Source organism: Hemiscyllium ocellatum, chromosome 14, assembly GCF_020745735.1.
Source record: "Hemiscyllium ocellatum isolate sHemOce1 chromosome 14, sHemOce1.pat.X.cur, whole genome shotgun sequence".
In the NCBI taxonomy this organism is placed as follows: Eukaryota; Metazoa; Chordata; class Chondrichthyes; order Orectolobiformes; family Hemiscylliidae; genus Hemiscyllium; species Hemiscyllium ocellatum.
In genome coordinates, this window is record NC_083414.1 from 947,266 (window position 1) to 962,829 (window position 15,564).

General features: G+C 45.0%; 2 protein-coding genes across 2 annotated transcripts in view; both read left to right on the forward strand.

The window, feature by feature from the left end:
- Positions 1-6,477, forward strand: part of LOC132822203 (cytochrome b-c1 complex subunit 1, mitochondrial-like) — a 41,493-nt gene extending 35,016 nt beyond the window's left edge. Inside the window, exons 12-13 of the mRNA XM_060835278.1 lie at positions 1,756-1,831; positions 6,219-6,477. Of these exons, the coding sequence (XP_060691261.1) occupies positions 1,756-1,831; positions 6,219-6,283 (141 nt within the window). The 3' untranslated portion in view covers positions 6,284-6,477. The remainder of the gene's footprint in view (positions 1-1,755; positions 1,832-6,218) is intronic.
- A 2,573-nt stretch (positions 6,478-9,050) lies between these two features.
- Positions 9,051-15,305, forward strand: ndufaf3 (NADH:ubiquinone oxidoreductase complex assembly factor). The gene is made up of 5 exons (XM_060835279.1): positions 9,051-9,131; positions 9,879-10,071; positions 13,797-13,863; positions 14,300-14,400; positions 15,134-15,305. The coding sequence occupies exons 1-5, from the start codon at positions 9,073-9,075 to the stop codon at positions 15,230-15,232; spliced, it is 519 nt and encodes a 172-aa protein (XP_060691262.1). The 5' UTR covers positions 9,051-9,072; the 3' UTR covers positions 15,233-15,305.
- Positions 15,306-15,564: the final 259 nt, after the last annotated feature.

The following is a 15,564-nucleotide window of genomic DNA, read 5'->3' on the forward strand; positions in this document are numbered from 1 at the left end:
AGAGGGTGCAGAGAAGGTTTACGAGGGTGTTGCCTGGTATGGAAGGTGCTAGCTATGAAGAGAGGTTGAGTAGGTTAGGATTCGTTTTCATTAGAAAAAAGAAGATTGAAGGGGGACCTGATTGAGGTTTACAGAATCCTGAAGGGTATAGACTGGGTGGACAGAGATAAGCTTTCTCCCAGGGTGAGGGATTCAGTAATGAGAGGTCACGCTTTCAAGATGAGAGGTGAAAAGTTTAAGGGGGATACACTTGGAAAGTACTTTACACAGAGGGTGGGGGGGTGCCTGAAAAGCGTTACCAGCAGAGGTTGTAGAGGCAGGCACAGTAGATTCATTTTAAGATGCATCTGGACAGATGCATGAGTAGGTGGGCAGCAGAGGGATACAGATACTTAGGAATTGGGCAATAGGTTTAGACAGTGGATTTGGATCAGCTCAGGCTTGGAGGGCCGAAGGGCCTGTTCCTGGGCTCTAAATTTTCCTTGTTTTTTTGTAGACTATTGCAGAAAATACAGAGACATGGGATTGAGGGAGATTTGACGGTTTGGATCAGAAATTGGCTAGCTGAAAGAAGACAGGGAGGTGGTTGATGGGAAATATTTATCCTGGAGTTCAGTTATGAGTAGGGACTGCAAGGATCTGTTTTGGGGCCACTGCTGTTTGTCATTTTTATAAATGACTTGGATGAGGATGTGGAAGTAAATTTGCAGATGACACTAAGGTTGGTGGAGTTGTGGATAGTGCTGAAGGATATTGCAGGTTACAGAGGAACATGGATAAGCTGTAGAGCTGGGCTAAGAGGTGGCAATGGATTTTAATGTGGAAAAGTGTGAGGTCATTCACTTTGGAAGGAGTAACAGGAATGCAGACTACTGAGCTAATGGTAAGATTCTTGGTAATGTTGATGAGCAGAGAGATCTCGGTGTCCAGGTACATAGATCCCTGAAAGTTGTTAAGAAGGCGTACGGTGTGTGAGCTTTTATTGGTAGAGGGATTGAGTTTCGGAGCCATGAGGTCATGCTGCAGCTGTACAAAACTCTGGTGTAGCCACATTTGGAGTACTGTGTACAGTTCTGGTCACTGCATTACAGGAAGAATGTGGAAGCTTTGGAAAGGGTTCAGAGGAGATTTACGAGAATGTTGGCAGGTATGTGGGGAAGGTCGTATGAGGAAATGCTGAGGGACTTGAGGCAGTTTTCATTAGAGGGAAGAAGGTTGAAAGGTGACTTAATAGAGACATATAAGATAATCAGATGGTTATGTAGGGTCGACAGTGAGAACCTTTTTCATCGGATGGTGATGGCTCGCAAAAGGGGGCTTAGCTTTAAATTGAGGGGTGATAGATATAGGACAGATGTCAGAGGTAGCTTCTTCACTTGGAGTAGTAGGGGTGTGGAATAAACATTGGACGTGGTCATTCCATAAACATATGGATGAAAATGGAATAGTGTAGGTTAGAAAAGCTTCAGATTAGTTTCACAGGTCGGTGCAACACTGAGGGCCAAAGAGCCTGTACTGTGCTGTAGTGTTCTACGTTTGATGGGAATCAGTGTATGGGACTGTACCCTAGTGAGAGTCTGTGTGTGTGTGTGTGTGTGAGACCCCGTGCCCCAGTGAGAGTCTGTTTGAAACCCTGTACACCAGTAAGTTTTACTGCCTCATGGCTGATGAATTGGCTGCATTTGAGTTGCTTCTCTCATTATCATTCCCATTTTTTCCTGTGTAACTGGGATGTTGCACTGTTTTCTGGAACAGGATGTTGATGCCCTGAAGTTGCGTGATGTTTGTACCCGGTATATCTATGACAAGTGTCCAGCTGTCGCTGCAGTCGGTAAGTTCAGTCCTTCTCCAGCAATAGCTCCGTGCCTGTGTTTTAGTGCCTGAACATGCTGCGTTGTTTAACAAGCCCAAGGAAACTTTGCAAACCTGTGGTGAGAGTGAGAGTCCAGTTTCGAGTCACGTCCAGTTCGAATATTGAGAGTGTGGGTACTAAAAACCTGTGGGCGTGAATTAAAGAGGGGTCCCTGATTGTAAACAGCTATCAGGAGACATGGAAATCTTTCCAGGTATTGCTGCTTTCACCTGTGTCTGGGTCGAGATTATTTGGGGCTTGGTTTATTGTTGTGACCGAAATGTTTTTCCCTCTGAGGGTTCTGTTTGCTCTTAAGGAGGATTAATGCCCTCTTCCATGCTGGTGCAGTGCTGGGAGGGCATGTGCTGGTAGAAAGTGGGCAGGGGTGGTGTTTGGTACTGGGAGGTGGTGTTGGGGTGGGGGGGTGGTGCCCAGGCTGACCTCTTCATCCATGAGCTGACTTGAATCATGCAGGTGGGTGATGGTGTAAGAGCCATTAACACTCCTTGTTTATTCACTCATGGAATGTAGCTGTCGCTGGCTAGATGCATTTATTGCCCATTCCTATTTTCTCAGAGGGAAGTTAAGAGTGAAGCACATTGCTGTGGGTCTGGAGTCACATGCAGGCCATATCAGGGGGGGAATATCAGATTCTTTTCCTTAATAGACAGTAGGTGCAGGAGTAAGCCATTCTGCCCTTCGGGCCTGCACCACCATTCAATATGATCATGGCTGATCATCCTTAATCAGTATCCTCTTCCTGCCTTATCTCCATAACCCTTGATTCCACTATCCTTGAGACCTCTATCCAACTCTTTCTTAAATGAATCCAGAGACTGAGTCTCCACTGCCCTCTGGGGCAGAGCATTCCACACAGCCACCACTCTCTGGGTGAAGAGGTTTCTCCTCATCTCTGTCCTAAATGGCCTACCCCATGTTTTTTAGCTGTGTCCTCTGGTTCGGCACTCGCCCATCAGCGGAAACACGTTTCCTGACTCCAGAGTGTCCAATTCTTTAATAATCATATGTCTCAATCAGATTCACTTTTAGACTTCTAAACTCAAGGGTATACAAGGCTGAAAATGTGTTGCTGGAAAAGCGTGGCCGGTCAGGCAGCATCCAAGGAGCAGGAGAATCGACGTTTCGGGTATGAGCCCTTCTTCAGGAAGAAGGGCTCATGCCCAAAACGTCGATTCTCCTGTTCCTTGGATGCTGCCAGACCTGCGCTTTTCCAGCAAGACGTTTTCAGCTCTGATCTCCAGCATCTGCAGTTCTCACTTTTTCCTCAAGGGTATACAATCCCAGTCGCTCCAGTCCTTCAACTTAAGATAGTCCCGCCATTCCAGGAATTGCCCTCGTGAACCTATGCTGCACTCCCTCAATAGCCAGAATGTCTTTCCTCAAATTTGGAGATCAGAACTGCACACAATACTCCAGGTGGGATGTCACCAGGCCCTGTACAGCTGCAGAAGAACCTCTTTGCTTCTATACTCAATTCCTCTTGTTATGAAGGCCAGCATGCTATTAGCCTTCTTCACTACCTGCTGTACCTGCATGCTTACCTTCATTGACTGGTGTACAAGAACACCCACATCTCTCTGTACTGCCCCTTTACCTAAATTGATTCCATTTAGGTAGTAATTTGCCTTCCTGTTCTTGCCACCAAAGTGGATAACCATACATTTATCCACATTAAACTGCCTCTGCCATGCATCTGACCACTCGCCTAACCTGTCCAGGTCACCCTGTAATCTCCTAACATCCTCCTCATATTTCACCCTGTCACCCAGCTTAGTAGCATCAGCAAATTTGCTAATGTTATTGCTGATACCATCTTCTACATCATTAACATATATTGTAAAAAGCTGCGGTCCCAGCACTGATCCCTGCGGTACCCCACTGTTCACTGCCTGCCATTCCGAAATGGAGCCGTTTATCACTACTCTTTGTTTCCTATCAGCCAACCAACTTTCAATCCAAGTTAGTACTTTGCCCCCCAATACCATGCGCCCTAATTTTGCTCACTAACCTCCTATGTGGGACTTTATCAAAAGCTTTCTGAAAGTCCAGGTACAGACTATATCTACTGGATCTCCCTCATCCATCTTCAGAGTTACATCCTCAAAAAATTCCAGAAAATTAGTCAAGCATGATTTGCCCTTCATAAATGCATGCTGACTCTGACCTATCCTGTTACTGCTATCCAGATGTGTCGTAATTTCATCCTTTATAATAGACTCCAGCATCTTTCCCACCACTGAGGTCAGACTAACTGGTCTTTCTTAAAAAGTGGTATAACATTAGTCACCCTCCAATCCGCAGGAACTGATCCTGAATCTATCGAACTCTGGAAAATAATCACCAACGTATCCATGATTTCTCGAGCCACCTCCTTCAGTACCCTGGGATGTAGACCATCAGGCCCCGGGGACTTATCAACCTTCAGACCTAACAGTCTCTCCAACACCAATTCCTGGCAAATATAAATTCCCTTCAGTTCAGGTCCTTCAGCCACTGTTACCTCAGGGAGATTGCTTGTGTCTTCCCCAGTGAACACAGATCTGAAGTACCAATTCAATTCTTCTGCCATTTCTTTGTTCCCCGTAATATATTCCCCTGTTTCTGTCTTCAAGGGTCCAATTTTAGTCTTAACCATTTGTTTGCCTTTCACATACCTAAAGAAGCTTTTACTATCCTCCTTTATATTGGCCAGTTTACCTTCGTACCTCATTTTTTCTCTGCGTATTTCCTACTTAGTAATCCTCTGTTGTTCTTTAAAAGCTTCCCAGTCCTCAGTTTTCCCACTTATGTTTGCTATGTTATACTTTTTCTCTTTTAACTTTATATGTTTCTTAACTTCCCTCGTCAGCCACGGCCACCCATGCCTCCTCCTGGGATCTTTCTTCCTTTTTGGAATGAACTGATCCTGCATCTTCTGCATTATACACAGAAATATCTGCCATTGTTCCTCCACTATCATCCCTGCTAAGGTATTGCACCATTGAACTTTGGCCAGCTCCTCCCTCATAGCTCCATAGTTCCCTTTATTCAACAGAAGTACTGTCACTTCCGATTGTACCCTCTCCCTCTCAAATTGCAGATTGAAGCTTATTGTATTATGGTCACTACTTCCCAATGGTTCCTTCACTTCGAGGTCCCTGATCAATTCTGGTTCATTACACAATACCAGATCCAGAATTGCCTTCTCCCTGGTCGGCTCCAGCACCAGCTTTTCTAAGAATCCGTCTCTGAGGCACTCCACAAAGTCTCTTTCTTGAGGTCCAATACCATCCTGATTCTCCCAGTCTACCTGCATGTTGAAATACCCCATAACAACTGTAGTAACATCTTTACCACAGGTCAATTTCAGCTCCTGATTTAACTTACATCCAACATCCAGACTACTGTTTGGGGGCCTGTAGATAACTCCCAAGAGGGTCTTTTTACCCTTAGTATTTCTCAGCTCTGTCCACACTGACTCGACATCCTCTGATTCTAGGTCCCCCCGCGCAAGGGACTGAATATCATCCCTTACCAAAATGGCCACCCCACCCCCTCTGCCCGTCAGTCTGTCCTTACGATAGCACGTGTAGCCTTGAATATTCATTTCCCAGGCCCTGTCCACTTGAAGCCACGTCTCAGTTATCCCCACAATATCGTAGCTACCAATTTCCAAAAGAGCCTTAAACTCATCCATCCTATTTCTAATGCTTTGTGCATTCAAAAATAGTATTTTTAATTTGTTACTGCCCTCACCCTTCCTATCAACTCCTATTTCACTCAACCTTACAGCATAATCCCTTTCTGAGTTTTCTGCCTCATTGATACAGTTGTCTTTCTTGACTTCCCTTGTTCTAACTTTCCCTCCAATTTCCTTCTTCAATATTCAGTTTGTTGTTCCCCCCCCCGCCACTACTTAGTTTAAACGCAGCTGTGTTGCAGTAGCAAACCTGCCTGCCAGAATGCTGGTCCCCGAGTTCTGTCATCAGTGCTGCAATATGCTCTGTCAGTAGCTGAACGTGCACACACTTTCCACATTAGTGAACCAGATGGGTATTAACTGACCGGTAACGAGGGTTATATGGACACCATCAATCAGCCCTTTTTGTTCCTTTTCTTAAATCAAATTCAAATGTCATGTTCTGCCACGCTGGGACTTTTACCCATGCCCCCAGGGCATTACTTGAGGTTAGATTATTGTTATTACCACTGCATCACTCCATCACCTCAACACAAGTGTGTTCTTTGAACCTGTTTTTTAAATCAGACTTGGGAAATGGCACAGCATCACTCAGATTGATATTTCTGCTCCTGCTGGTGGCAACTTGCCAATTTGTTCACTGACTTCTATCTCTGTCTCCGACAGGTCCAATAGAGCAGTTACCAGATTATAACCGAATCCGGAGCGCTATGTACTGGCTGCGTCTGTGAGCCAGCTCCAGGAGTGAAGCTGTTTCCTACATTGAGCCCTCGGTCTCAGAGCAGCCTCACCCATTCGCTCGGTCATCGATTTTGTGCTGTAAATTTGAAATGGCGGACAACTTGTTTGAAATGTAGGAGAGTTATTAAAGTGATCTCTGTAACCCAATTGTACAGAACATATAAAGGTGTCTGTTTAACTGAAATCCTGGCTGTAATGTGTGAATTGCAACAGAAATTATTACCTCGGGTTAGTTTGTTCACTGACAGTGCTGTGGGAGGTGTGCCTTTTTATTTAACAGAGATTGATGGGGAGATCCTTAAAGCATAATGGAACATGAACTCTGCTGTAGGACTGAGAGTACCCCTCTTTCTTGATTCTTCAGAATGGTCACCCTGCAGAATATATCTTGTAATACCTGTTGATCACAGAAGATACGCACTGATTCTCCTGCAGTTATTTTATCATACAGCATTGACAGAGGATTATGCCTCATTGTGCCTGTGCTAGCCCTGAAAGAAATCTGAACAATGGCACTATCCCTCATTGCTTGCCCAGACAGCCCAGCAAAATGTTAATAGAGAAATACACGGCAAAACAACCACATTGACCGCTCTCATTCAACCTGATTCCACCTCCCTCCACATTACGTGTATACCATAGTTTGGATCAGTAATTGGCTTACTGAAAGTAGACAGAGGGTGGTGGTTGATGGAAAATGTTCATCCTGGAATTCAGTTACTAGTGGTGTACCACAAAGATCTGTTTTGGGGCAACTGCTGTTTGTCATTTTTATAAATGATCTGGATGTGGGCGTAGAAGGATGGTTTGTAAATTTGCAAGTAACATTAACGTAGGCAGATTTGTGAACAGTATGGAAGCTGCAGAGATTGACTGAGAGGTGGTTAGTGGGGTTGAATGGGGCAAAGTGTGAGGTAATTCACTTTGAAGGAGAAACAGGAATACAGAGTTCTGGGGTAATAGTAATGTGGATCAGCAGGGGAATCTTGGTGTCTGTGTGCATAGCTCCCTGAAAGCTGCCACCCAAGCTTTTAGATTAGATTCCCTACAGTATGGAAACAGGCCCTTTGGCTCAACAAGTCCACACTGACCCTCCGAAGTGTAACACACCCAGACCATTCCCTTACCCTATATTTATCCCTGACTAATGCATCTAACACTATGGGCAATTTAGCATGGCCAATTCACCTGACCTGCACATTTTTGGATTGTGGGAGGAACAAGCCTTCCTAAACTCACATGACTACCCACTCATTCCAGGTATCAGTCTAGTGAATTTATGGGCTATGCCTGATGCACTTATATCCTTCCTTTAAAATAAATGAAGTCATCATAGTTCCAGACTCAGGGAGAGATGATGAGTGGTGGTTTAACCTGAGGGTCACCACATCTCTTGAGAAGACTAGACCTTCATGATAAACTCAGTCAGTACATTGACTCTATGCTGTAAGTGTCACTTTGCATCACAAACCAGTCATCCAGCTAACCAACACCCAGGCTTCCTTCAACAAGGAGACCCAATCTGCAGTGTATTCAAGATGACTAATGCCCAATATCTCTGAAAGATAGTTACCTTCTATGATCAATTCTTGTAATCAAGGATAGCATCCCTTTAGCCTTAATTATGTGCTACACCTGCATACTCATGCATTAGAACACCTGTGTCTGTGCTTAAGAATTCTGCAGTTACTCTCTTATTTAAATAATATTCTGCTTTTTTATTCATCTTGCCCAAAGTAAATAACTTTATGTTTTCTGACAATATTCACCATGTTCCAGGTATTGCTGATTTAACTTACTTACATGTTTACATCCTTGAATCATCATATTTGCAACATATTTTCCCAATTATCTTTGTCTTCTGAAAATTTATATCATATCTATGATTCCTCTATTAAAGTCATTGAAGTAAATTATAAAATGTTGAAGTCCCAGAATGGATCCCTTGTGGGATCCCATTTATGACATTTTGATAATCAGGCAAAGAAACCATTTGTGCATTGTCTCTGGTTTCTGACAATCTGTTACCTAATAAACCATTAGCTCTTACTTTGTGGAATAAAAACTTTTATGGGGAAACTTGTCAAATTCAGGAGCAGAACATAGAAAAATACAGCGCAGTCCAGGTCCTTTGGCCCTCGATGTTGCGCCGATCCAAGCCCACCTAACCTACACTAGCCCACTATCCTCCATATGTCCATCCAATGCCTGTTTAAATGTCCATAAAGAGGGAGAGCCCACCACTGCTATTGGCATGAATAGACTCTCACAGTACATTATGCTGCTTGTCTTGTTTTTTAGAGCTGCATTCATCTAGGTGATGTATCGTCCAAGTCTGGCTCCATTTGAAACATGGACTGCTTTTATGTCTGAGGAATTATGAATGGTGCTGAACACTGTGCAATCATCTTCACTTTTAACCAGAGGTGGAGGGAAGCTCATTGATGAAGTAGCTTCTGGGATGATACAATGAGATTTTTGACAAAAGATATTTTCAGTGTGGAGCTGGTTGGGAAGTGGAGCAGACAAGGAACTGGAGATGATGTAATTGAATGGTTGAGTAGGTTTGAGGGGCAGAAAGGCAGTAGGTTTGGACCTGAATCTGTCCGCAGGGTGGGTCAGGGAGGCTGGTGCCTAGACAGCCGCAGGCTGGAGGGAGATGGTACTGCACTGGCGGGGAGCGGCCACAGGTGGCGGCAGAGGCAGCGCCGAGAAGGGACCCCTCTTGCCGCAAGGATTATTGTCGTTAGGCCTGACCTCTGACCCGGGGCGGAGAGCAATGGCGGCAGCGGTTTGGCGGGGAATTGGCGCAAGGCTCCGGGAGACGGCCCGGGGAAGGTCAGGAGCTGCATTTCTGTGACGCCGGTCAGATCCACGGGTTTTAAAATCAGTGTCGGAGGAAACTGAGCAACTAATTGCACAGCAAGATCCCAGCACTGACCCTCTGACAGTGCGGCACTCCCTCAGCACTGACCCTCCGACAGTGCCCGTTCCCTCAGCACTGACCCTCCGACAGTGCGGCACTCCCTCAGCACTGACCCTCCGACAGTGCGGCGCTCCCTCAGCTCTGACCCTCCGACAGTGCGGCACTCCCTCAGCACTGACCCTCCGACAGTGCGGCGCTCCCTCAGCTCTGACCCTCCGACAGTGCGGCACTCCCTCAGCACTGACCCTCCGACAGTGCGGCACTCCCTCAGCGCTGACCCTGTGACAGTGTGAACACCTCTCTGAGTGTGACTGATGTTAAAGAGCGAACGACTGATACACTTATAATGGAATGCAATAACTCTACATTGATGTAGCACCTTTTGAATAATAGAACCTACCAAGTTCATTTCTACAATAATCCATGAACAAGGTTTGACTGTATCATTTCAAATCTTCAGATGAACAACAGTTTTGTGAGTGAGGAAGGTGGTGGCGGGGGCTGGGTATTAAAGAGCATATGAAAGGAGGAATGTGTATGAGAGGATTTAGCAGAGTAACCGGGCACTTTCTGTGTTGCAAGTGTTGAGATAGTTTGTGATATCTGAGGAGGCTCCCATTTTGTGACTGACCCCGAGATTTGAATCTGTTTCTCGGCAGGCAGCCCTGTCGGGGTTACAAGATGACACCGTCGGATGATGAGCTGTACCAGCGCACCCGAGTGAACGCTCTGGAACGAGAGTCGCTGAATACTCTCTTCATTGATGGGTACAGCAAGCTGGGCTTCACCATCAATGGGAACCGAGTTGTTGGCCCATGTGCAGTGATCCCACAGGCATTACTTCAGTGGAATGTGAGTATTGAGTTGGTTTTTGTGGAAACTTAATTTTTGATTTTCTGACAGGGTTCAGTGCCATTTATTGTGTTTCATTGGAAGAAGACAATAATATGCTTAAACCTGGCAGAGAATTAACACTAACATTTTCCATCAAGATATGTTAATGATTGTTTGAAGGAGCATGTAAGGGTGACCCTCCCCTGCTTTCAAGGCATTGACAAATATGTCTCAAAGGCAATAACGTAATCTATCAGCTGCGATCATATGAAATGGCTGAGTGATGCTTGATGGGCTGAATGGCCTACTCCTGATCTGATTTGCTGAACTTGTGAACTTCACCTTGAACAGGAATTATTTGGCAAACCTGCACTATGGCAGAGCTGTTAATCACGTCACTCCGTGGAGAGCCAGTTACAGACTTATAGAATATAGAACGTGACACCGCAATACAGACCCTTCAACCCTCGATGCTGCGTTGACCTGTGAAAATAATCTGATGCCCGTCTAACCTGCACCGTTCCACTATTATTCATATGTATGCCCAATGCCCATTTAAATGTCCTTGATAAGGTTCCCCATGGTAGGGTCATTCAGAAGATCAGGAGGAACTTAGCTGTCTGGATACAGAATTGGCTGGCCATCAGAAGACAGCGAATGGTAGTAGAAGGAAAATATTCTGCCTGGAAGTCTGTGGTGAGTGGTGTTCCAAAGGGCTCTGTCCTTGGGCCTCTACTCTTTGTAATTGTTATTACTGACTTGGATGAGGGGATTGAAGGATGGGTCAGCAAGTTTGCAAACTACACAAAGGTTGGAGGAGTCGTTGACAGTATAATGGCTGTTGTAGGCTGCAGCAGGACATTGACAGGATGCAGAGATGGGCTGAGAGGTGGCAAATGGAGTTCAACCTGGATAAATGCGAGGTGATGCATTTTGGAAGGTCAAATTTGAAAGCTGAGTACAGGATTAAGGATAGAATTCTTGGCAGTGTGGAGGAACTGAGGGATCTTGGTGTGCAGGTACATAGATCCCTTAAAATGGCCACCAAGTGGACAGGGTTGTTAAGAAAGCATATGGTGTTTTGGCTTTCATTAACAGGGGGATTGAATTTAAGAGTTGTGAGATCTTGTTGCAGCTCTATAAAACTTTGGTTAGACTGCACTTGGAATACTGCGTCCATTTCTGGTCGCCCTATTATAGGAAAGATGTGGATGCTTTGGAGAGGGTTCAGAGGAGGTTTACCAGGATGCTACCTGGACTGGAGGGCTTATCTTATGAAAAGAGGTTGACTGAGTTCAGACGTTTTCATTGGAGAAAAGGAGGAGAAGAGGGGACCTAACTGAGGTATACAAGATAATGAGAGGCATACATAGAGTCGATAGCCAGAGACTATTTCCCAGGGCAGGAATGACTAACACAAGGTTGGAGGAAAGTATAGAGGGGATGTCAGAGGCAGGTTCTTTACACACAGAGTTGTGAGAGCATGGAATGCATTGCCAGCAGCAGTTGTGGAAGCAAGGTCATTGGGGACATTTAAGAGACTACTGGACATGCATATGGTCACAGAAATTTGAGGGTGCAGACATGAGGATCAGTGGTCAGCATGACATCGTGGGCTGAAGGGCCTGTTCTGTGCTGTACTGTAGTGTTCTATGTTCTATTGGTGAATCTACTACTGTTGCAGGCACGCCGGCCATTCCATGCCCCTACTACTCTCCGAGTGAAGAAACTACCCTAATATCTGTCCTATATCTATCACCCCTCAATTTAAAGCTATGTCTCCTCATGTTAGCCTTCACCATCAGAGGAAAAAGGCTCTTACTCTCCACCCTATCTAACCCTCTGATTATCTTATACGTTTCACTTAAGTCACCTCTCAACCTTCTCCAACGAAAACAGCCTCAGTTCCCTCAACCTTTCCTCAAAAGACCTTCCTTCCATACCAGGCAACTTCCTAGTAAATCTTCTCTGAACCCATTCCAAAGTTTCCGCATCCTTCCTATAATGCGGTGACCAGAACTGTAAGCAATATTCCAGGTGCGGCCTTACCAGTGTCTTGTAGAGCTGCAGCATGACCTTGTATCTCCAAAACTCAATCCCCTACCAATAAACACCAACACACCATATGCCTTCTTAACAACCTTGTCAACCTGGTGGCAACTTTCAGGGATTTATGCACCTGGACACCGAGATCTCTCTGCTGATCCACACTACCAAGAATTTTACCATTAGCCCCAGTACTCAGCATTCCTGTTACTACTTCCGAAGTGAATCACCTCACACTTCTCCGCATTAAACTCCATTTGCCACCTCTCAGCCCAGCTGTCCAGCTTATCTATGTCCCTCTGTAACTCACATCTATCAGCACTCCACAACTCTGCCTACGTTAGTGACATCCACAAATTTACTGACCCATCCTTCTACGCCCACATCCAGGTCATTTATAAAAATGACAAACAGCAGTGGACCCATAACAGATCCTTGTGGTACACCACTAGTAACTGAACTCCAGAATGAATATTTCCCATCAAGATTGAAAAATGTGGTGCTGGAAAAACACAGCAGGCCAGGCAGCATCCGAGGAGCAGGAGAATCAACGTTTTGGGCATAAGCCCTTCTTCAGGAAGGGCTTCCCATCAACCACCACCCTCTGTCTTCTTTCAACTAGCCAATTTCTGATCCAAACCGCTATATCACCCTCAATCCCGAAATTCCGTATTTTGTGCAATAGCCTACTGTGTGGAACCTTATCAAACGCCTCATTGAAATCCATATACACCATGGCAACTGCTTGACCTTCATCCACCTGTTTTGTCAACTTCTTGAAGAACTCAATAAGGTTAGTGAGGCACAACCTACCCTTCACAAAACCATATTGACTATGCCTAGTCAAATTATTCCTTTTCAGATGATTATAAATCCTCTCTCTTATAACCTTTAACAACACCTTACCCACAACCAAAGGAAGGCTCACTGGCCTATAATTACCAGGGTTGTCCAGACTCCCCTTCTTAAACAAGGGAATAACATTTGCTATCCTCCAGTCTTCTGGCTTATGAAGTGCTTTGAGAGATAAATAATGGCACAATCAACTCTAGCCTCCCAGATTACCTTGATCCACTGCAACAAGCCTACTACTTCTGAAGGGTCATTGGATCCAAACCAGTAAATCTGATTTCTCTCCACAGATGCTGCTCAGACCTGCTGAGTTTTTCCAGCAATCTCTGATTTTGTTGCCAACAAATTAAAGAACAGCTTCTTCCCCGCTGTTATCAGATTTAGAACAGACCCCTCATATGTTAAAGTTGATCTTTTTCTGCACCTTCTCTGTAGCTGTAACATTTGTCTGGTTAGCACATGATACAATACTTCTCACTATCTTGGTACAAGTCGCAATGATACATCAAACCGAAAGGGAACAGTTCCTCTTCACAGAGCATTTCAGAGATGCTGCTCTGAAGAGTCCCATCTGACACTAAACTTCTCTACTTGATGATCAAAACATATCCATTGATAATTGAATACTCAGCCAGTAAAATCAGTCTTTTCTCCATCATTGATACTTTAAACTGTGATAGGGGTCATGAGTAGCCACAACCTGTTTTGTTCAGCCTCAGGGCATAACCTCAGTGGGCAACTGCTTCAGTCTGTGAGCAGACTCGTGAGGCAGTGGGGGAAAGAGTCAGTTAAGAATCAGGTGTAAGAACTAACACTCTAATGGTTTTTTTTCCCCCTCTATCTAGGTTGGAAGTTACAAAGACATCACCGAGGATAGCCTTGCTTTGTTTTATATGTTGGAACCCAAAATAGGTAAAAGAATACTCAATGGAAATATTTTATCAAACCAGCAGTGCTTATTTTGTGAAGACAGAGTTACAAGAACTTGGTATGTGTTTTGTTTAATTTTAAAGACTAGGGATTGGGCAAGAATCAGGAACATCACCCTATATACATTTATATATTAGACAGATTAGGATTGTTGTGGCACAGTGGTAATGTCACTACCCCAGAGCCAGAAAGTCCAGGTTCAAGTCTGTCTTGCTCAACTGATATAATATAGTATGTCTGTCCATGTGATTGAAAATATCAATGTGGTGCTGTGGTTTAAGAAGCAGCTCACCAACACCATCTCCCGGGCAGTTATGAATGAAAAGTAAACTCTGGGAATATCAGTAATATCATAAGAATCTACTAACTGCATGTGCTGCCCTTCCTGCTTCACCAGCTAGATTCTGTTGTGTTGCAGAGATTCTGGTTTTGGGGCTAGGTGAGAGAATGCAAAGGCTGGATCCTAAATTGTTGTTGCTTATGAAGAACAAGGGAATTGCTGTGGAGGTCCAAGACACGGTGAGTGACTCAAAATAGACAAATGGCACCAGGCTGTGGAGTAACCTGGAACACATTCGGGTCTGAGTGAAAATGCTGCACTGCATTTTGCTGGGTTGCAGGTCACTCCGTCACACACTGACCCTGACTGGGGTAGGGTCCCGTGCGCACGCGCACACACGCTCTCACTGGGGCACTGGCCGCGCGCGCGCACACACACACACACACACACACACACACAGGCTCTTACTGGGGCACAGTTCACAAGCTCACACTGAGGTACAGTCCCTCCGACACATGCGCGCACACACTGGGTTCAGGTCCTACAAACCGCATACATAGACAGAATCCCACTAGGGCACAGGTCACACCCGCATGCACACATATAGACTCTTACTGGGGTACAGGGTCCCACATGTATACACAAACAGTCGCTCACTAGGGCACAGGTCCCACATGCGTGCGGACTTTCACTGGGTCAAAGGTTGTGCGCGTGCGGACATACACACACTTTCACTGGCTTATGGGTCCACAGGTTTCCCAGCAGGTTCCAGTTCATGATACACTAGTGATGGTTTGGAGTTCCGAGCGCTACATATTAAAGCAGTAACGTGTGGTGCTGAGGTGATTTTGGCCTCTGCTTAAAGGAGATATGCATCAGTGTGGGTTGTAGTTGCCAGGTCATCACGAAAGGGTCTTCATGATTGACCTTACAGTTCCTGTTGTACTGATTGTTCTCTTCTTTACTCCACAGCCAAATGCCTGTGCAACCTTTAACTTCTTAACAAGTGAGAAAAGGCACACAGCAGCAGCACTTATCCCCCCTCACTACCTCAGAGGAGAGCAAGAGTAATTCATGGCCGTGTTTGAGAAGCAGTTCCTTAGATTGTACAGAATAATTAAACTCTTCATGTCAGGAAAGAGCAGCAATTATTGTGATTGCGTTAGTGTTATTGGTTTTTGTGTGGTGGGGGGGGTGTGAAGATAGCTAGGTGGAACAAAGTCCACGGTCACTGAATGGCAGTAAAGATTCAAAGAACAAAATAGCCTAACTCTATATATTCTCTTTGTAACTTTGCAAATTTGATGCTCTGTTTGGGGAAAGTGGACAAACTCTCTGGGGACAATTTTCCATTTCAATATTTATTTCACAGGACTAGACAGGGTTAACATGGTATTGGTATG